The 20,192-nt window shown below is 59.5% G+C and overlaps 2 protein-coding genes across 6 annotated transcripts in view; one reads left to right on the top strand and one right to left on the bottom strand.

Moving 5' to 3' along the window:
• Spryd3 (SPRY domain containing 3) overlaps window positions 1–3,888 on the top strand; it is a 19,665-nt gene extending 15,777 nt beyond the window's left edge. Inside the window, exons 6-10 of one of the 2 annotated variants that reach the window (XM_013520874.1) lie at window positions 387–536; window positions 1,269–1,326; window positions 1,949–2,068; window positions 2,150–2,324; window positions 2,603–3,888. In XM_013520874.1, coding sequence (XP_013376328.1) covers window positions 387–536; window positions 1,269–1,326; window positions 1,949–2,068; window positions 2,150–2,324; window positions 2,603–2,963 — 864 coding nt within the window. In that variant the 3' untranslated portion in view covers window positions 2,964–3,888. Of the gene's footprint in view, window positions 1–386; window positions 537–1,268; window positions 1,327–1,948; window positions 2,069–2,149; window positions 2,325–2,601 lie in introns of both variants that reach the window. The other variant, XM_005397141.2, reaches the window with a different exon arrangement.
• A 200-nt stretch (window positions 3,889–4,088) lies between these two features.
• Tns2 (tensin 2) lies at window positions 4,089–18,384 on the bottom strand. Of its 4 annotated transcripts, none has more exons than XM_005397135.2 (29): window positions 18,368–18,384; window positions 15,814–15,922; window positions 15,312–15,349; window positions 14,302–14,340; window positions 13,996–14,034; window positions 13,801–13,850; window positions 13,421–13,592; window positions 13,101–13,151; window positions 12,607–12,729; window positions 12,458–12,522; window positions 11,566–11,649; window positions 10,613–10,725; window positions 10,469–10,529; window positions 10,101–10,176; window positions 9,740–9,869; window positions 9,564–9,629; window positions 9,376–9,489; window positions 8,007–9,206; window positions 7,712–7,862; window positions 7,014–7,603; window positions 6,818–6,907; window positions 6,220–6,345; window positions 5,939–6,031; window positions 5,739–5,816; window positions 5,507–5,584; window positions 5,197–5,365; window positions 5,044–5,112; window positions 4,856–4,885; window positions 4,089–4,699 (listed from the first exon to the last, which is right to left on the bottom strand). In XM_005397135.2, exons 1-29 carry the CDS (start codon window positions 18,371–18,373, stop codon window positions 4,561–4,563), a joined length of 4,149 nt encoding a protein of 1,382 aa, XP_005397192.1. In that variant the 5' UTR covers window positions 18,374–18,384; the 3' UTR covers window positions 4,089–4,560. The 4 variants fall into 4 exon arrangements, with proteins under 4 accessions (XP_005397192.1, XP_005397191.1, XP_013376327.1 ...); XM_005397134.2 differs by lacking the exon at window positions 18,368–18,384 and adding an exon at window positions 17,429–17,665; XM_013520873.1 differs by lacking the exon at window positions 18,368–18,384 and having other exon boundaries at window positions 15,814–16,086.
• Window positions 18,385–20,192: the final 1,808 nt, after the last annotated feature.

Here is a 20,192-nt window from a genome sequence, read left to right as displayed (position 1 = left end):
TTCATCAGGAAAGCCAGCATGATGAGCTCCTCCAAAATAACCAACAGCTCCCCACAGCCTCTTTCAGCTCCCCACAGCCTCTCTCAGCTCCCAACAGCCTTCTTCTTCTCTAGGTCTGTCTTTATGCTGTTGGCAACAGTCCTCAGGTGGGCCTCCCACGCCCAGCGCCACACTTACTCAGTTCAGCTGGGAGTTATAAGTTGACCACCAGTTACTGATCCACTACACACTGCATCCCTGTTCTTTCATGCCTGCCTAGGACTTTGAGGCCATATTGTGCCTCTAGAATCCTTTCCCTTTTGGCCAGGGTGCCTAGACTGCTTTGGGAGCAGGTTTCCAGGGTGGTGGTAGCCTGCTCCTCATCCCGCCTGGCTCTTCCCCCACAGCTGCTGGAGTACTTGGGCAAGGGCAAGAGCATCGTGGATGTGGGGCTGGCCCAGGCCCGGCACCCGCTGAGCACCCGCAGCCACTACTTCGAGGTGGAGATTGTGGACCCTGGAGAGAAGTGCTACATTGCCTTGGGCCTGGCCCGAAAGGTGGGGACGAGTGCTGGTTTTTTTAGCTGAGGAGCTGCTCAGCTCTGGGGCTGTAGGCAGTGGGCTGGGAAGCTTCTGGGAACCTTGGAGTGGGGACACACAGCAGTGTGGAGGCTCTGAGGCTGAGACAGACAATGGCTGTACAAAGCCAGGTGTAGTGGCGCATGCCTGTAATCCCAGCACTCGGGAGGCTGAAGCAGGAGGATCATTGTGAGTTCGAGACCAGCCTGGGCCACAAAGTGAGCTCAAGACCAGCCTGAACTTGCACAGTAAGACCCTTAAAAAGACAAAAAAAAAGATCACAGATTCAGATGCCAACCTCTGTGTGTGTTTTTGTGTGTGTGTGTTACTAAGGATCAAACCCAGGGGTGCTCTACCATAGAGCTGCATCCCCAGACCTTTTACTTTTTAATTTTAAGACAGGATCTCACTAAAATGCCCAGGCTAGCCTTAAACTTGCCATCTTCATGCTTCAGGTTCCCAAGTGCTGGGATTACAGGTGTGCACCACTATGCCCCGTTTTGTCTTTTTTGTTTTGTTTTGTTTTTTTAGACAGCGTCTCACTGTGTAGTCCAGGCCAACCTTGAACTTGCTTTGTAGCCTGGCCTTGATTGTGATCCTCCTGTCTCAGCCCCAGCTCCCAAGGGCCAGGACTGCAGTGCACCACCACAGCTGGCCTGTCCTCGTTATTATATGTGGTCCGGTAGATTTTCTTTTTTCTTCTTGGCACAGGACTATCCCAAGAACAGGCACCCTGGCTGGAGCAGAGGGTCTGTGGCTTATCATGCAGGTGAGTAGGTGGCTGCCCCAGGAACGTGAGTTGTAGGGGAAGGAAGAGACACAGAGACCATTTTCCTGGCCCCTCATAAATGGCCTCTTTTTTTTTTTTTTGAGACAGGGTCTTGCTATGTAGCCCAGGTTGACCTTGAACTTGCCTCCTGGATGTTTGGGTCACATTCATGCACTACCACGCCGGGCCTAATAAATGGCCTCTTTCCCCTTCCCAGGCTACTTGTGCTTTCGCCTCATCTTTGTTTTCCTCCCAGCCTTGAAAGCCAAGGAAGCAAGACGGGGTGGGAGAACTGGTCCAAACTGGACATTCCAGGCCTCTGAGTTGGCTCCCTGTGCGCCCTTCCTGCAGATTTGCAGATTCTTCATTTTCTTTTTTTGGTCTGCTTGATTTCCTTTGGGGCTTTCTTGAGAAGAGGCCTGAGCCTTGGCTCCTGGTACCACCCCTCCCCTCCCTTGTGCACTCCCCCTGCCTGTCCTTTCTTCTGGCCAGTTTTCCCTTGGGCTGATGGATATTGTGTCCTTCTTTTTGAATTGGTACCCCTTCCCACATCGGTCTCCCCACTCAGGGTACACTGTCAGCTCTCTGTCCTCAAGTGTATCCTCTCCCCTTCCTCCAACAGATGACGGGAAGATCTTTCACGGCAGTGGTGTAGGGGACCCCTTTGGGCCACGCTGTTACAAAGGGGACATTATGGGCTGCGGAATCATGTTCCCCCGGGACTATATTCTGGACAGTGAGGGTGAGTGGGGTCTGGGAGCAGCTAGGCTGCTCAGGGGCAGAGTGGGGGACACCACAGGAACTCCGGTTTCTGGTTTTCTAGGGGACAGTGATGACAGTTGTGACACAGTGATCCTATCCCCGACGGCCCGGGCTGTCCGGAACGTCCGGAACGTTATGTACCTGCACCAGGAAGGGGAAGAGGAAGAGGAGGAAGAGGAAGAGGAAGAAGATGGGGAAGAGATAGAACAGGAGCATGAGGGCAAGAAGGTGGTGGTGAGTAAGCAGATGACGAGGCTTGGCCTAGGGTTTCTGGGGGCGCAGGAGCTGGCAGACAGTGGGAGCAGGGCTCTGCGCCAGCGTAGGCCAGGGCAAGCGCTGGCAGGAGGCTGTTTCCCAGGCTCAAGACGCCCTCTCGTGGTCGCTTCCCATATCACCCTAAGTCTCTTCTCAAGCCCATGCTGAGGGCTGAAGGTGAGGGGCTTTGGGCCTCTATGACTCCAGCATCCTCAGAGGAAGTGAGCGTCTGCTCCATTGTTCTGCCTCCACCTCCAGGTTTTTTTCACCCGGAACGGCAAGATCATTGGGAAGAAGGATGCTGTTGTACCTTCTGGAGGCTTCTTCCCCACCATTGGAATGCTGAGCTGCGGGGAGAAAGTCAAAGTAGACCTGCATCCCTTGAGTGGCTAGGAGCTTCCCCTCCACAGCTGCCCCTTCTCCCTCTGCAAGGCCAGGTGCCCAGTTCCTCACTTCCTCCAGGACTGCTTGCCCAGTGGGTCCTGGGGGTGTGTGGTCACTCTGCCCTTACCAGCCCAGGCCCTATCAAGCTCTACCTTTCTGACCTGGTGCCACCTTTATCATCAGTTTTGGGCCTGAGTCCCTGGCTGGATAGGAATGGACCCAAAGAATGGTGTTGATATAAGGGGGGTCTTCTTTGCTTTGGCCCATGGGCACCTGGATGCCCTTCACTGGCCCCAGGCAAGTGGAGAGGAGTGAGCCCCCTGCCCCCCAGCTGCTATTTGGGCATGAGCTTTGCAGAGGGTAGAGGAGAGTCATCCATGTCCCCTACTTACCACAGTATTTCCCATGAACTCTGTCCCGTCCTCATTGTGTGAACCAGTTGCTGCTGTCCTCCCCCTGGCTGGGCTAGGGGGCCACCCTTGGGCCCTCTCTCTCTTTTACTGGCTGCTGCCCCAGTCCTTTAGGGTCTCTTCTCTCTCTTGAGAGCTGGCTTCCCCCTACCCGACCCATTCAGGGGTCATCATCCCAGAGAGCCTGAGACTCTGGCTCCCCCACCTGGACACATACTGGTGGCTGCCCGGGTTGTGTGCAGCAGGGAAGGCTGTGACTGTGAAGTGGCATGGGCCCGGGGCCTTTGCTCCTCTCCCTGCCCAGCCATGGCACTGTTATCTCTTAACTCCCTAGAGTGATCTGAGGCTCTGGGGCATGTCTCCTGCTGTGGTGAGCCAGCCCGGAGGGGGCGTGGCCCCTCGCTCTTTTCCTGCCCCATCTCTGCCTACCCCACGCTCCAGCTTGCTGCTTGTGCCAGTTGCCTGTTTGCTTCAGTGTTTGACGCTAGCACTTACGTAGACTCCCATCTCCTTGTACCCCTTGACCCCTGAGCCCACCCCGTAACAGTGACTTCTGCTGGGTAAGCAGAAGCAGGAGCCATTGGCTTCGGTTTGCACAGAGTGGGTAGAGCCACGGGGAAAGTGGGTGCACTGTGGTGCTCCTGGGGCCCCTGTGGCCATCCCTTCAGGCCCTGCACTATGATGTATGAAATGTATGTACAGATGAGAGATGTTTATACAGCCAATAAAGACAGAGTTTCCATATTTATCAGTATGGCCAGAACGGGAGTCCTTTCCAGGGCCAGAGGGTGGGGGGCAGCTGAAGGGGGCTTGCTCCAGGGCAGATGTGGACACTTAGGGCAGGGATGGATGATACATGTTCCATGGGCTGGGGTGCTCCCAGCAAGCTTAGGTGTGCTCCTGGGCAGAGGAGGCTTTGACCTTCCTGTGGGTAAGGTCTCAACTCCAACGAAAGTTTGTAGAAATTCTTTATTAGACAAAAATAGACTCTCTTTTTTTCCCCTATCCTTGTGTTCCCACTCTGATCTCTGCTTAGAAGGGAGGTAGAGCAGGGCATGACTTGCTCCCCCCGCCCCCATACCACCATGCTGGGACCTGCAGCTGGGTGGAGCTGGCAGGGCCTGGTCCCCCTGCAGGCTGATGTTCTGCAGGTGGGGCTGTCGTGACCCCCTTCAGGGCTTATGCCTCCGCGCCCTTCACATGCCCGTCTCTGCCGTCTGCTCACATGCCAGGTCATCTCATGGGCTCGTCCACTTAGCTTAGCAGGCTGGGTGGGGAAGAGCAGTGGTCCAGGAGGGTGCCCACTCCCCTCTCTTCGGGGAGGGTGCTCCTGGGGCACCTGGTCCAGGCCAGGGGAAGTGAGGGCTGTGGGGTGCTGGGAAGGGTGCAGTGTTGACGTGGGCTCTGAGCTTGTGGCCTTCCTTCATTTTCGCTGGCCCAGTAGAACTTTGGTGATGAAGGTGACAATGGCGCCTGCAGGTTGGTCTGGGTCAAGCTCCGCAAAGAGGTGGCACACATTCTCCCAGGGGCTTCCTGGCTTCTTGGCCACAAAACCAAAGATCCTGGAGGAACAAAGGCAAGGTGGGGTGGGGCCTTTGCACCCTTTCACAGGGGACTGACTGGCCATGGGAAGGCTGATCACTGGGGCTGAGGAGGATGGAGGTGTCACGTGCCTGGGAGGGAGGGAGGGAGGGGCTGGGCTCACAGGGGAGGCTTACTTGGAGGTGGTGCCATCTGGGTTGGTCCATCTGCAAGAGAAGAGGGCTGTGAGAGAGTGCAGCTTGGCCTGGCTGCTAGGAGGTAGGGAGGGCTGGGGAGGGAGCTCCCTCCCCGGGAGCCTTCATTTCAGGGAGCAGGGCCCGGCTGGCAGGATGCGGGGCTGGGGAAGGCGTGGAGGGAGGCTCACCTGTGGTCCTGAGGATCGGTGCTAGAGAAGGTGATGCTGCTCACTGGGTAATGGCGGCGGAAGAAGAGCCTGGGAGGAACAGGAGGGTAGAACGTTCACACTCAGAAACCCCCGAGGCCCTCACCAGTTTGCGGGGCAGGCGCCCAGACTCACTTCCTTTGGTTATCCGTTAATGTGATCCCCTGGGCTGAGACCTTGAAGTGGACCACAGCTGGTGTTGGGCGAGGGCTGCAGCTCAGAGCTGCAGAGCTGGCCTTGGCCACGGCTTGGGGGCCTGTCAGTGACTCTGTCTCCACTGAGGTCAGGTATAGCACACTGCAGGCTAGAGGGCCAGGAAGCGGTCAGCGGTCAGTCAAAACCCCGTGGGCTCCCAGCTGCTTGGTTGCCTCCCACCCCCATCAGCTCTCGCACTTTCCCCAGCCAGCGATGTCAGAATGCGCAGAAATCTCACGGGTGTCACTACCTGCGCCTTGACGCAGGAGGTCTGCCGCTGTGCTCATGTTGCTGGGCACTGAAGCCTCCGGGGCCTCTTCCAGAGGGTCTGGGGGAAATGAAGGCCCATGGGGAAAGTGAGAAGCGGGAGGAGCATTGCCTAGGAGCTAGAGCACTCCCGCTGTCAAGGGAGAGTTGGGAGCTGGGCGCTCTGGATTCTTGGCTAGAGGGACGGGGAGAGGTGAGGAACACAGGTTACCCACCTTTACTGGGAATGCACAGGCAGCAGGGCAGGGAGATCGGGGAGATGGAGTGCTGAGAGACCAAGGCGGACAGGCTGCCTGTGGGAGAGGAGGTAAGAAAAGTCATCACTGCCTCCAGCATTCCCTTCCACCCTCCTCAGCTCCCTTGGCTTCTCCCACAGCCAGCCTGGTGGAACCTGCCCCAGGCTCAGGCTTCTCACCAAAGTAGGGCTCGCTGGGACAGCCCTTGATCTTCACGCCTTTGGGCCCAGTCTCAATGAGGAAATGGCGGACCAGCTGTTCCGAGGGGTCCCCTGACGTGAGGGGAGAGGAGAGTGAGGCTTTACCAGATCCCAGTCCTCAGCTTCTCTGTTAATGGGACTCTCCTGAGGAGTAGGTCTTTTTCTGCCTCTCCACAGATGTGTGCCCCCACCCCCACTATCTGGCCTCTGCAACTTCTTCCCACCTCCTCCAGCCTCCCTTGGTCTTAGGCGTCCTGTACCTTTCCAGGGCTGGGCGCTGGGTGGAGGTGTAGCCACCTTGAGGGCCAGCCCATAAGCTCCTTGAAATGAATGACTGTCCCTGATCAGGAAGGCTCCCGGGTCCTTGTCCTTCAGCAGGGCAATGGCTGTAGGGTAGTGGGTAGGGGTCAGAGGGAGGAGAAGTGTGTACCATGGCTGGCTGAGCTGCATGCAGTTTCTAGGCCTCTCTGGCTGCTGTAAGTGTGGGAAGAGTCTGGGGATAGAAGCTTATCATCGATTGGTTCATGGATTGATTGCTTTGAGACAGAGTCATACTGCATAGTCCAGGCTGGCCTCAAACTTGTGACCCTCCTGCCTGAAACTCCTGAATGCTGGGATTACAGGCGTGTACTGCCACACCTGGCCAGGGACAGAACTTTAGGGAGTTCACAGGAGCTATGACAATGTTGAGTCCAACCTCCTTGGGCCCAAAGCCCAGAATCACCTGCTGGTGAGAGGTTTGGCCAAGGTAAACAAGCTGAGACAGGAGGAGCCAAGGACTTCAACTAGGGTTGGATTTACAAGCCAAGACAGAAGCCCTGGAAGTTGGGGCAGGGTGGGAGCAAGCCAGCTTCTTACCTTGGTCACGGGACAGGTGTGGCTTGTACCAAAATTTGGACGTATCCTGGACGAACTTGACATTGCTTTGGCTCTCTTGAGCAGGGGGCTCTAGGACAGTAAGGAGTGAGTTCAGGTCCCAGAATTCCCCAGTCCCAAGTTCCCCTCTCAGAGAATGGGTCTGCTCGTGGTTGCCCCACCCTCAAGGCCCTCATACCTGGGGGTTGGGTAGCGTTATCTGGAAGCAGAGGTGCAAAGGTGACATGGTGACTGGTGCCTCTAGCTGGTGGTGATGCCTGCTCTAGGCCCCAGGATCCTGGCTGTTGCCCATGCCCAGGGAGGTGGCGTTTTTCAGGAAGTGGAGGCTGAGTGGGGCCGTTGGTCTCATAGGACGTGGCCAGGGGAAAGGCAGGTGTGGGTGAGCTCTGAGGTGGCTCTGGGCTGGCCACGAGCCAGGGCATCTGTGTAGGCACAGGGGTGAGGGGGGACCCATCTGGGCTGTCTGGGGGGCCTCGAGGTCCCTGCCAGGGGGCATGGCGAAGGCCAGGCAGCGTGGTGGGCACAGGACCCCGAGGACTGGCACTATCTGAGTGGCCGCCTGGGCTCCTTTCCTGGGGCCAGTTGTTGGGTGAGCTGGGAGAAGAGGTTAAGGAGAAGGGGCTTGGGCCCCGAGGCTCTGGCCCGCTTCTTGCTGGCTGCTCAGGAGCCTTCTCAGGGCCTCCCTGGGAAACAGGGGGCAAGGCCTCGCTGGGACTCAGTCTCTGAGTGGGTGCCAAGGTGGGGGGCCTGCTGTCCTGTTGCCGGGTGCTGTAGGGTGGAAGGACAGATAGTCAGCGGAGCCCTGCTTGAAGCTCCTACCCCAGCACTGCCTGCTCGGACAGAAAAGCGGCAGCTTAGCCCAGCCCCTCTGTGTACCTCTCCTTGCCCTGGACTGGGCTGCTGGTGTGCAGGGGCGTGGAAGGACCGGACAGCTCTGAAGGGGCGCTGCACTGTGCATCTCGGGGGGACCGAGGCAGTGTGCTGTGCCCACTGGGGCCCTCCCTCCAGGACAGTGGCTCAGGCGACTCTGAAGGAAAGGAGGGGCGGTAAGCGGGAAGCGGCTCTTGTGTATCTGACCAAGTATTTCACACCCTGTACCTTCTTTCTCAGCTTCCCCGGATCTTCCAGACCCCGCCTCTGCCCTAGGCATGTCCATCTCAGTGACCCTCACCTGTAGATGCCAGAGGTCCTGCTGAAGCTAGTGGGTATTTGTCCCCTCTCTCCTCCACGGGGACCTCGTAGCTCAGCTTCCTGGGTTGTGGGTAGGGTGGGCTGCCCGGGGAAATGGAGCCAGCCCGTGGTGAGTGGGCACCAGGGCTAGGATGCCCTCTGCCCTCACCTGGAGATCCACATCTGTGAGGTACTCGGCCATATGCTGGGCAGTAACTGGGAACTGCTCCTCCATAGCCATACGTCATCAGGGCAGGGTACCCTGGATGCCCATACCTGCCTTCAGGGCACAAGGCATAGGAGCAGCCTTCATGAGCTTCTTCGGCTGCCTTGGGTGGCTTCAGGCAGCTGTAGTCAGGCATTGGGGCATGGTGATGCCCATAGGCTGGCACGAGGAGAGGCAGTGTGTGCCCAGGCCGCACTGGGTGCAGGAGAGGCTTACCAGCCTCACCGGCCCAGCCCTCTCCAGCCTCCCTCTCCAGCCGCAGTCCATAAAGGGCTGCTGTGGGTAGTGCCAGCTTCTCCTCACAGGCTGGGCAAGAGCATAAGGCAGACACCCCAGGGTCCTCCAGGATCACCACCTCCCGGTAGCCTGGGGCACGGCAGCTGAAGTCCCCATTGGCCGGCTTTGCCAGCTCAGGTGGGTAGGGGTACGGCCCCTCAGACAGCGATCTGCAGAGGCGCCTCTTCTCCACAGAGGACTCAGAGTAGCCCTGGGGGGGACCTTCACAGCTCCCGTAGGGCAGCCGCCGCCTCTCCAGGGTTCCTTCTGGCCGGTAGTAGCCTCCATTGGGGACCCCGCAGGGTTCCCGGTAGGCCTGGCGGCAGGAGCAGTGTCGGCTGAGAGCAGGCCTATGGGCTGGGTACATTCCGAGGTGGGGGCCTCCACCCACACAGGGCTGCTCTTCGTCGTCTAGGATGGCTGTCTCTCGCCCCGCTCCCCGGCTCCCACTGGCCACTCCACAGCCTCCCAGGAGGCGATCCAGCTCCAGCCGCTCCGCAGCCGTCGGGGGTGGCCGGCCAGGGGACTCAGCAGTGGGCTCTGTGGTCAGTGTGGATGAGTGACCAGAGTCGCTGCTGACAGAGAGCATGGGGGGCGGCGGTGGCTCTGGCGAGGGAGCTGGTGGAGTCTGACGGGGGGCGCGCTGCACCTGGGCATAAGGGCTGCCATCCAGGGGTCCCCGCGTGTGGGTCAAGGAGCCTGAGTAGGAGAGGGGGCAGAGTTAATGAGCAGGGACACCCACCCTGGAGGTTCCAGTGGGTGCTCCCTGCTGTCTCAAGAGGGAAGTCTTTCTGGGGAGGAAGGCGTGTGCTCCCCACTCCCTGCCATGGCCCCACATTCCCACCTGCCCCGGGGCCACCCCACATACTGTCCACGCTGTCCTCGTGGTGTTGGTTGAAGTTCTCGTAGGAGTCCCAGCGTACAGCAGGCTCCGCGGTGTTGTAGTCCACAGAGACCGAAGGGTCATTCCGTGGGGTGTTTCCTATAAGGCCCACCCGGGGGTTGAGACACTGGGACATACAGCCGTCAGCCCCCCAGCCAAGTCCCCACTCTTACCTTTGATCTTCTCGGGGCTGGAGGAGAAGACAAACTCCACAGAGGCCTGGAAGGGGAATCTCTCATCTGTGGGCAGGGACAGTGAGAAGTCAGGCCCCGCCCCACCCCCCTTTTCGGCCTGCTGCCGCCTGGCCGGCCTCACAGGGCTCCAGCTCCGTACCACTGCCCTGACTCACCCGCCCAGGCCTCGTCCAGCTGGTCCTTGGGGAAGGTGAGCCGTGGTCCATGGATGGTGCATGTGTGGAACTGAACTCGGAACACGAGAGTCCGGTCTGTCCCCCGGCTACCCTTGTGGTAACAGGTTACCTGGGGGAGGGTGGAGGTGGACAGTCAGGCCTTCATGTCCACATTGTTCTTCTGTGCCTCTGCCCTGGACACTGCCTGGCCAAGCTTCTTCCCTGCCTCAACCTCAAGGTGACCACTCCATCTGGGGGGTTTCCCTTTGCCCCTCCAGTCTGCCAGGTGACTACACAGCCATCAGGACACCCCCACCCCCGACCCCTTCCTAGGCTCTCCTTGCTGCTCGGACCCTCTCACCATAACATCGCCTTTGAGGAGGAGGGCTGGTTCCAGGTTGATGCAAATCTGCTGGGGACCAGGGCCTGAGATGTGACTATGGGGCAGAGAGAACTAAGTCAGAGGCACTGGGTGAGTACAGAGGTGGCTATGCAGTCGCAAGGGAGCTGGGAGATCAGAGTGAACATGTGGGAAAGATAGTCAGCTGAGCCTCAGCCTGCCCATCTCTAAAATGGGTTCTATGGTGGTGGTATTAATTTTCAGGTATAGTGGCTGGAGCCAGGTCTGGGTAGCCCAGGCCTGAGACGGCCAGAAAAATAGACATCCAGGGAGCACAGCAAGGAGGCCCCAGCCATGGAGGGTCAGGAGCTTGCGGGCAGAGGACTCACTAGACTCCAGATGTGTAGACGAGCTGCATGGACTGGTATATTTTGAGGAAGGGCTGGAACCCTGGAGGGACAGAGTCAGAGAAAGTGCATGATGGGCGCTGAATGGAGGGAACGGGGGTGGCCTTCCCACTCAGGTGGACTCACCTGTGCTGGGTTCAAAGGCTGGCAGCATGGGTACCAGCACGTAGTGTAGGAAAAGAGGGCTGCTGTTCATCCGGATGGAGCCAGACAGCAGCCCGCTGAAATAGCTGATGTACCTGGTGGGAGAGGATCCAGGAGAAGTAAGCGCCTTCCTCTAGAGGGCTCCTTGTATCACCTCAACCACCCGCACCCTCCACACAAGCCTTCTTAGCTCTTCCTGCCTTCCAGCTCCCTGGGAAGTTCTTCCTTGCATCTACTCAATCTCTCTTGCTGCTGCAAAGCTTTTTTTTATACTTGCCATTCCCTCTGCTTGGGAGGCTAGATCTCTGCGATCTCTGCTTTGAGTTACACTGGCAAGCCCTGCCTAGCTCACAAGTCTCTTTCTCACAAGGCCTAGGTTTTCTTCTTTTTTTTCCTTCTCTTTTCTTTCTCTCTCTTTTTAGGTACCAGGGATTGAGCCAAGGACCTTGTATATGCTAGGTGAGCACTCCACCACTGAGCTACATCCCTAGCCCTTTTTATTTTTTAATTTTGAGACACAGTCTCACTAAATTGCCCAGGCCAGACTCAAACATGTAATCCTCCTGCCTGAGTCTCCCTCATAGCGGGGATTACAGGCATGAGCCACTGCACCAGGCTTGGCTTCAAAGAATTTTTTTTTTTTTTTTCGTTTTTTTCCGGTACCGGGAATCAAACTCACGACCTCATGCTTGCCAGGCAGGCGCTGTGCCACTGAGCTAAATCCCCAGCCCCACAGAATTTATCTTTATCCAGAACAATCTGCTGCTTCCCAGGCTTGGCTTCTATGCTGCTAACATATCAGCTCCGTGACAGCAGGGACCTGGTTTGCTCTGACTTCTCAGCACTGAGGACAGTACCTGGCACACAGGAACTGCCCAGTTAAGGTGTGCTGCAGGAACGAGAGAACACATCCTCTACCTGGTCAGGCTACTTACCGGCTCTGAGAGGGCTGCAGTTCTGTGGCCACCTTGTCCTCACAGAATTTTCGCATGGTGAGAGTAGCCAGTGCCTGGTCTGCCCTGGAGAGTGTGGGACCAGGTTGGGGGTTTATGGATAATTTTGTCCTGGCTACCCATCCCAAAGTCACAGGGAAGGAGGAGGTCCAGAGCGGTGACGGAGAATTAGAAACACCATAGAATAGTCACTTGACTAGTTGTTGGGCTTCAGGCAATTGTTCCCTAGACTTTACTTTTCTCATCTGAAAAATGGGGCAGTGAAACTAGGTTATGGGTCAAATTGTGTCTCCCCGCCCAAAGATATATACCTCGGAATGTGACCTTATGTGGAAATAGGGTCTTGCAGATGTAATTAGTTAAGATGAGATCATGCAGGAGTAGAGTGGACCCTTAATCCAATTCGATTGGTCCTTACAAGAAGAGAAGAGGCATCGCTCCTTGGCCTTTTGGCTAAGATCAAGCACAGAATAGAAGAGAAGACACACAGAGACACCACGTGACAACAGAGGCAGAGGCTGGAGTGAGATAGCTGTAAGCTGAGGAGAACCAAGGTTGCTGCCCCTACCAGAAGCTAGAGGCAAGGAAGTGTTCTACGCAGTCATAGAGAGCAAGGGTCTGCCGACACCTTGATGCCTGGATTTCTGGTCTCAGAATCAGGGATTCTGTTACTTTAAGCCACCCAGTATGTGGTACTCTATTATGGCATCCCTAAGAAACTAACACAAGTCACCTGTTGGAGACTCGGGAAGTACAAGCCGTAAAAGGAGGCGAGGCATCAAGTTTACAGTGGGGTGCTCTGAACACATAGGCAGCCTCCTATAGGAGCTCAGGACAGCCACTGGGAAAGTGGTGCTCAGGTGACAGGCCTTACCCTGCAGAGATCTTGCTGTAGTGCATATAGGCGGAGACGATGACCCCAAGCTTGCCCTTGCTCCCCTGAGAGACAGAGAGACAGGGATGGAGGGGCTGTGGGGCCCCAGGCTGAGGGGGCCCTAGCCGTGACCCGAGGCCCCAGCCCACCTTGCAGTACAGTACGACCACATGCTGCGCGTCAGCGCTGAGCCACGTCTCCATGGCTTTGCAGATGGAGCACAGTTTGTCCAGAGGTGGGGCATGCAGCTCAGGCCAGCCAAAGTCCTGGACCTGCGGACACAGGGCGCAACGAGAGGGGCAGAACAGAGAGATGGGTGGGGGTGCAAAAGGGACAAGAGGCAGGGCTCTGGGGCAAGGTCAGGGGCCTGCTAGCTGTCCTCAAGAGTCCCAGCACTTTCTGTTCAAAAATCGTTTTCTTTTGTTTTTGGTCTATTTATCCCGTGGTGCCCTCACTTTCTTTACACATACAGTGGGCTGCTGCTCACGTTTTGGGGGGTCTCAAGTGATTTCGGAGTCATGTGGAGGAGTGCTTAACAGTGAAATGGATGCCAGCTGCTGCTATTAATAACAAGGGGGCTGGGGTCCTCTCGGGCTCCTTTTGGTGGTTTGGTTTTGTGGCTGGGCAGGCCATTTCCCCCTACCTTGGGGTTGAGGCGGGTCAGGTCATGTCTTTTCTCTGAAAGGTTGAAGAGCTGAAACGAAGAGGAGGGGCTTTAGATGAGAGTGACCTCAGACACTGAGGCGCACGGAGGTGGACCTTCACTAAGAGTCCTTCAAAATAAGGAGGCAGGGAAGGCTGAGGCCCAGGATCCGCCCTCTTCTTCTCGGCTCCCGGCGGAGCTCTGGCCCCGGCCCCGCCTCGTCTGTCTCGCCTTCTGGACTGACGTCAGCGAGTAGCCTCGCCCATCTGTGGACCTCCCAGCCCTCTGATTGGCTGACTCTGGCCGGCCCCGCCCCTCACCAGGTACTTGTCACGGTGCTTGGATTGAAGCACGTGGGCCAGCTCTCGCAGGTGGCCCCGGTGTCGCTGCTCGTCGGGCCGAGCTGGGAAGGCTGCGGCCAAGATGCGCTCCGTCACATAGGTGAGGTCCAAGTCCCAGCGCCGCTCCATGAGCGGGTCCAGGCTGAAGCTCCTGGAGAGAGGCGAAGCGACCGTAAGGGATGCAGGGGCAGGGTATCTCACACGGGGGTTCGGCCACTGAGCCCCGAGGGTGGGTGCGTGCGAGGGACGGTACCACTCTGGGCGGGGGCTGTCCCGGGAGCTTTGGAGGGGGCACTGCCCTGGACAGAGGTGCGGGGCTGGCGGAAGGGGTCACGTAGGGCCACCCCCGCCGCACTTACCTGGGCAGAGTGCTGCGCTGCTTTGAGTGGTTCAGGGACTTGGTGGATCCCTGGTGGGTGACAGATCGTGACTTCCATTGGGTGCCCCCCATTTTAGGCTCCTCGTCCAGAGTTCCATACACAGTAATTCTGTCCTCAGGAAAACTAAGTCCCTCATCCCACAGCCACCTGTCCCCCTCCCCAGCATCACCTTACCAGGTGCTCTATGCGCCTTACTGGGGCCGTGTTTCGCCGCTAGAAAGAGATGGGAGGGGAAAGGGGAGTGGTTAGCGGGGTGGGGTGCGGGCTGAGGGGAGGGCAGGTCCTCCACCACCTGGGAGAAGAGAGAGAGGGCTCCCCTGAGCAGGCCCAAGGGAACAAGAACAGCGGAGGGCTCAGCTATTTTTTCTTTCTGGCCAGGATGACCGCTACGCACAGCACACGGTGGCCCTCTATGAGGTTACAGACCTCTGGACACCCACTCAGGGTCCCCTGCCTTTCCTACCCATCCAGCACACTCACCAGCTCCGCGGGGGGCAAGGCCTGACAGGACGAAGTCACCTGGAAGGGGATGGAGAAGGGGCTGAGCTCCTGTGAAGTGGGCTTTCCTGGGCTCCAGTTTCAGCAAGAAGGTGGAGGGGCTGCCAGCGATGGGCGCAGGCTCACGCTGAGGTTCCTCTATTTAAGGGAGCCTTCCCTCCGGCCTCCCAGTCCCCCACCCCTCGGTCCCCCACTTGTTGCTCTTGGCTCTCGGCCCCCTGCCCACACAGACCCCCATTCATCCAGCCTCAGGACAGGAGTTATATATAGAGCCATACAGGCAGGCCATGGCCAGGGGCGGACACTGGCCTCTTTCACCGGGAGACCCCGCCCCTGGGCACACAGCTCCCCGAAGTCAGCTCCAAGGACCTGGGGACCCCACCACCACCACCACCACCACCACGTGCACACTGCAGGAGGAGCACCAGCCAGCTTCCTCAGAGATGAGGCTGTCTCAGGTCCCCAGTGGGCCGAGGGTGCCATCTACCTGGGATGGTGGGAGGGCCCAGGACAAGACCTTCCCGGGCATCCTGAGGACCCTTCCCCAGAGGGAAGGCACAGCCCATCCGGCTGCCCAGTCTCTGAAATCCTGCTCCCTCCCCGCCCACCCCACCCTTCCTCCTCCCTATTCTCCTCCTCTTCCCCCCCCCCCCCCCCCCCCCCCCCCCCCCCCCCCCCCCCCCCCCCCCCCCCCCCCCCTCCCCCCCCCCCCCCCCCCCCCCCCCCCGTTCTCGGGCCAGCTGCAGCCTGGGCACAGCACCAAGACAAACGTGCTGCGTCTCACTGTCCACCCGCCCGGGCCAGCCCTCCAGGGGTGGAGTAGGGTGGTTCTTAAAGGGCCCAGCGCAGCATCCCTTGCCACCTAGGAGGGGGAGCCCCGTGATGAGTAGGGAGGCCTGGAGGGCCGATGCCAGTGTGGCTGGGGAAGCCTATTTGGGGAGGTAGAAGGGACTCCAGCACTCACAGATCACATAGAAGCACCATATACCTACCTTTGCTTCACATTTTCTGTGCGTAGCCACCTTGCAAACTAGAGGGGAGATGGGGAGGAGAGAGGTTAGCAGGGCATGGGGGCAGTGGAAGGGGCGCTCTCCCATCTCGCAGGCCCTAGAAGCAGACCCCGCTTCAGCTACGTTGGGTGGCGAGGGGTAGATGAGCGGGGGTGGGGGTGGTGGTGAGGGGCGAGTGTAGCAGTGGGTACTACTGCCCAGGCTGGGGAGGGCAGCCCGGGGTCATCCTCTAGGACCCGCAGCAGCGAGGGGAAGCAAAAGGGAAGCTCCCCGGTCACAGGTCGGGATGGGAAGCGGTAGAGTCCTGGGTCTCCTGGGGGGCACTTGGTGTGCCACGGGGAGGCAGGGTTGTCTCTTGGCTGCCCTGGAGTCCCTGCAGGATCAGCGCACACTAGAGTTTCCGTCATGTGGGTTGGCCCCAGGAGGCGTGCAGCATAGTGGTGCTGGGCAGAGGGTCTCGCAGCCACAGGGCAGAGGGCCTCACCTCTGCATGAGACGCCTGTCCCATCGATGGTCACCTTACACACCGCGCACACTGGAGCTTTCTTCCGGAAGACCTTCTCCCGGAAGCTGTGTGGCTCGGCTTTCCTGGGCTGTGGGTGGAGGGACAGACAGGCAAAGGCATGAGTTCCCAGTGGGCCCATGTTCAGGCCTGGGCAGTGGCCTGGCCTTGTCTCTGCACGGCTCTTTCCTCTCTTCCCTTCCAGCTCCCAGACTCGGAGGACACACTTGGCCACAGCCATATCAGGGCAGTCATGGGGCCTGTCCTCAACAGTGCCCGGAATGTGACCCTTGCGTCACCTTTGCTGGGTCAGCTCCTCCCCAAGGGATTGCTCAGGGTCCTCACGTGGCCCTGCTGTGTGACGCCCTTGTCACAGGGCGGGAGTGCGCTTCGCTCTGACACCGTCATCTTGCCTTCCCCAGATGGAGGGCCGTGTGTAGCATGAGTAGGGGTCCAGACACATGCGGTGTCAGCCACACAACGCCAGACTGAGCCCAGCCAGCCCCAGCCAGGAGTGGCCTCAGGCAGTCCTGGCTCCCTGGCTCCTGCTGTCCCCACACTCTAGGCAGCTGACATGCCCCCTCCCCCATGGTCAGAACAACATGTTTACTCTTTGTGCATTGAGGCGGCAGGCAGCAGTTGTGTGTGTATGTGTGTGTGTGTGGTGGGGGAGTGCAGTGCAGGAGAGAAAGGAATGACATTCGGAGGAGATGCTGAGCTGCTTTGAGCCCCTGGATGTAGTTCCCAGTCACTTCTCAAGTGGTATTCGTGAGGAGGGTGGACAGATGCCCTGCGTGGCCCCTACCCAGCCAGAGGCACAGTGAAGCAAGAGGCTGGGATTCCTGGCACCGCCCAGACCTGGCTCAGTCCCCTCCCGCTGCAGGTTCCCTCGTGGACTCATCTCAGGTTCTGCCTCCCATCCTGGTGGGGACACTGCCTTGATACCACTCTCTTCCCATTTTTCTCCTGCTGCCCAGCTCCGCTGCCCAGACCTTCAGGAGTACTAGCTCATGCTGTCCTGAGCTGCTTTTGGGTAAGGCTGGAAAGGGAGTGACAGGGACCCAGGAGCCCCTCTAGACTCTGTCCTTGGAACTTTTCTGGGCTGGGCCAGGCTGTAGGACCCACTAGGATATCTTGGTGCGCTTGGTGATCACAGCATGTGCTGTGGGAAGCCAAGCGCCAGTTTAAAGCACTCTGTAGAACCTGGGCTCCTACCTGCTGTTGCCACCCTCCCACGCCATTTCCCCCCACAAGATTCCCCGGCTAGGGAAGGGGCCTGATCTCTTAGCTCTGCTCTTTGGCTCCGGGATAGTCCCTGGCTCAGGTTTTGGGGACCAGGACCCCCAGGGCTGGCCCGAGCTGCAGCCAGGAAAGGAACAGAGAAACCGAAACAGATAGAAGGATCTGGTCCAACCCAAACATCTGTTCACCCTGCAGCCCTGCCACCCAGGGACTAGGGGAGCAGGGGCTGTGGGGCAAGGGGAGTGGGCCGAGGAAGCTGGAACTGGGAAGAGGGTCTGGCCTCAATCTGGCCCCTCCCTCCCCCACTGCCCGCACCTCCACCCCGCATCTTTGCCCAGTCACCAGACACTCCTACCCTGCTGGTGGCCCGGCTGCTGTCCCTCCGCCCCAGGGCTCTGAGCAGCCTCTCCACGGGGCTGCTGGACTTCATGGTGTCTGGCTGGTTGGGGTGCCGGCTGTGGGGCCTGAACAATGCTGGGGCCTGGCCTGGGGCTTCCTGGAAGCTGCCTGGTGGGAGGCAGCCGCTTCCCCTGGGTGGAGGGCAGGCTGTCTGGCTGCTGTGAGAAGGAGCCTGGCCCTGGAAGTGGAGGGAAGTGCAGGCGGGAAGGGGGCAGGTCGTAGCTCCAGGAAGTGGGGGGGGAGAGGATGTGGGGGAGGCCAGGAGATCAGATTCCCAGGATCTACCCTGCTGGGAGTGTCAGCCCCGGATCTTTCGCTTCCCAACACTGTCTTGGAGCTGCCCTATACCTGGTAATCCACCCTACCCAGGGATCTGCGGGGATCCTTGGTCCAGAGATCAGCCCCTCTGGGGGCAGGGTGGGAAATCAGGTCTCAGGGCAGGGCTCAAGGGCCAGTGGGGAACACTGTGTCCCAGCCAGCCTGAGCTTGAACTCTCAGGCTCCCCGGGGACTTCCCATAGGGAGGGAGTGGAGCTGGGAACCACTGCCTAGAGCGCTCCAGAAGCCAGTGTCCTGAGGATCGGGAACATGGGACTGAGAGGCAGCTTCCTGCCTCAACTCTGCTGGTTGTGAAGTAGGAAAAAGAGGATACACTGCCTGCTCTCACCCCCATGCACCTGCAAGGCCCAGTTCCAGCCAGAAGACTACCCTGCCCGCAAGAGGGATCCACTCTTCTGCAGCCCAAGAGAAGTGGAGACCCTGCTCCTGAGGTTCCCCACCTGCTCCGCTCCATGGTCCTTACTCCCATTTCTGGGCTTTGCTTCAGTCACACGTCACAGACCCCTAGCCCTGCATCCCAGACCCTGGTGCTGAGCACCCCGCAAGCCTGAGTCTACCTTCATGGCTCTCCTGGCCTTCCTCAGGGCCCTGCGCGCTGGACAGCAGGCTTCCTCCCAACATGCAGCCTACCCCCTCCAGGGCCTCCTGCCTCCCTCCTGGGAACATGGCCAACTTCCTGTCCCAGGAGTCAAGGGGAAGAGGTGGAGGGGGCCTTGGAAAGGAGGCAGTAATCCTCCTAACCCATACAGGTTAGTGACCTGGGGGGTTCTCAGCCCTCCCTGGACAGCAGCCTTTTGGGATGGCTGAAGCTGTCACTTGAGAGAATGTGCAGATGGGCCCCTTCACTTGCATGGTATTTACTGAATGTCCCAGTCTCAGGCAGCTCCCCCAGATCTGGCTTCTCCCACGGGTTCCTTCACCTCCCTCCATCCCCATGGAGGACTGGTCTAATCCTGCATTTCCTGGGCTGAGCCCCGGTGTGGGATCCCTGTTCAGACACTTCTGGGGACCTTCCTGGACTGGGCCTAGACTGCAGTTTCTCCTCCGAAGCTCCACTTCTCTAGGCCGGGAAGTCTGTGCCCAGGGAACCGTGGCCAGGAGGTGGCACCCGTGTGGCAAGGTTCAAGCCTCCAGCCTGTAACTAGAGAGGGCGCTGGCTCTGGGAATGACCCCCCCACACCCACCCCCCTCACCCGGCTGTGCTCCAGGGCACTCCAGGCCCCTGGTCAGGTGGGCAACTGGGCCTGGCCTGGTCCAGCACCCAGGCCTGCTGGGGAGAGATGGAGCACTGCGCTGGGTGGGTGAGGGTGTCCCCACTTCCTCCCCCACTCTTCTGGCACAGCCTTGAGCAGGACCTGTCTAGCATGCTGCTTCCTATTCCTGCTATCTCCAGAGGAGCCGAAAGTCCTGGCCCCTGGAGAGGTCCCCAGACAGCCTGCACTGGTCTCAGACCCTGCCCTTCCAGGCCCAGCAAGGAGGTGCCAGGCAGCGACTGCGGGGCGGGGGGTGGGGGTGGGACAGCTAAGTCGGTGATGCGTCCATCCCTGTGGCTTTGAGTCCCTTCTCGCCCTCTGCAGCACCTCAGGGGAGGCTGGGAAAGGATCCCTCAGACCCTGTAAGGAAACGCAGCTCACTTGCAGATGGCTGGAAAGGCATCACCAGACGCCCTTGGACACATTCAGCCGGCTAGGGCTAGGAACATTGCGAAGCCTGTCAGCCTTTCCCCCAGCTGGGCCCCCTCTTTCTGGGAAGCCCAAGCCCGTGGGTTTGTCTGCAGAAACCCTTCAGCCCACACCCCCCCTTCCTGGAAATAACTGTGGCTGGATGGGAGTTTGGGAGCGTGGCCACGGAGGAGGGGTGAGGCCCAGGGAAGGAGACAGGGAAAGAGGGCGGGGCGTGCGAGTGTGCCCGGAGGGGTCCGGGATTTGAGGGTAAAGCAGCAGAGGGACTGGTGTGTGGGCTGGGAAGATCAGACTCATTGGTGCTTGGTTTCGGCCTCAGTGTCCCAGGACACGAAGGAGTAGAGGAATACGCTCGCCCGCACACACTGCGGGGCCAGGGCCTGAGCACCGCTGCCAGCCGCAGCGGCCGCGTCTACAACGTGCGATCCGCGCCTGGCCTAGGGGTGGCGGCGCAGTCGCGGGAGGCAGTGCAGCCGAGCGCGACTGGGTGCGCGCCCGGGACGCGGGAAGGAGGGGCGGCCCCAGCCAGTGGCACCACGGCCGTGCCCCGCCCCCTGGTCACCTTCCCGGCCTCCAACTGCCCCCAGCTCGCTGCGGCCCGCCCTGGGCCGGGCTCAGCAGGAGGACCTGCCGGTCCCACCGCGCGCCTCGACCCCTGGTGCCCCCGCGCCCCCTGGCGCTCGCCCTGGGCACTGCCCGC

Source organism: Chinchilla lanigera, unplaced genomic scaffold (assembly GCF_000276665.1).
Source record: "Chinchilla lanigera isolate Chin_1 unplaced genomic scaffold, ChiLan1.0 scaffold00057, whole genome shotgun sequence".
In the NCBI taxonomy this organism is placed as follows: Eukaryota; Metazoa; Chordata; class Mammalia; order Rodentia; family Chinchillidae; genus Chinchilla; species Chinchilla lanigera.
This window is presented reverse-complemented; position numbering and strand designations above follow the sequence as displayed.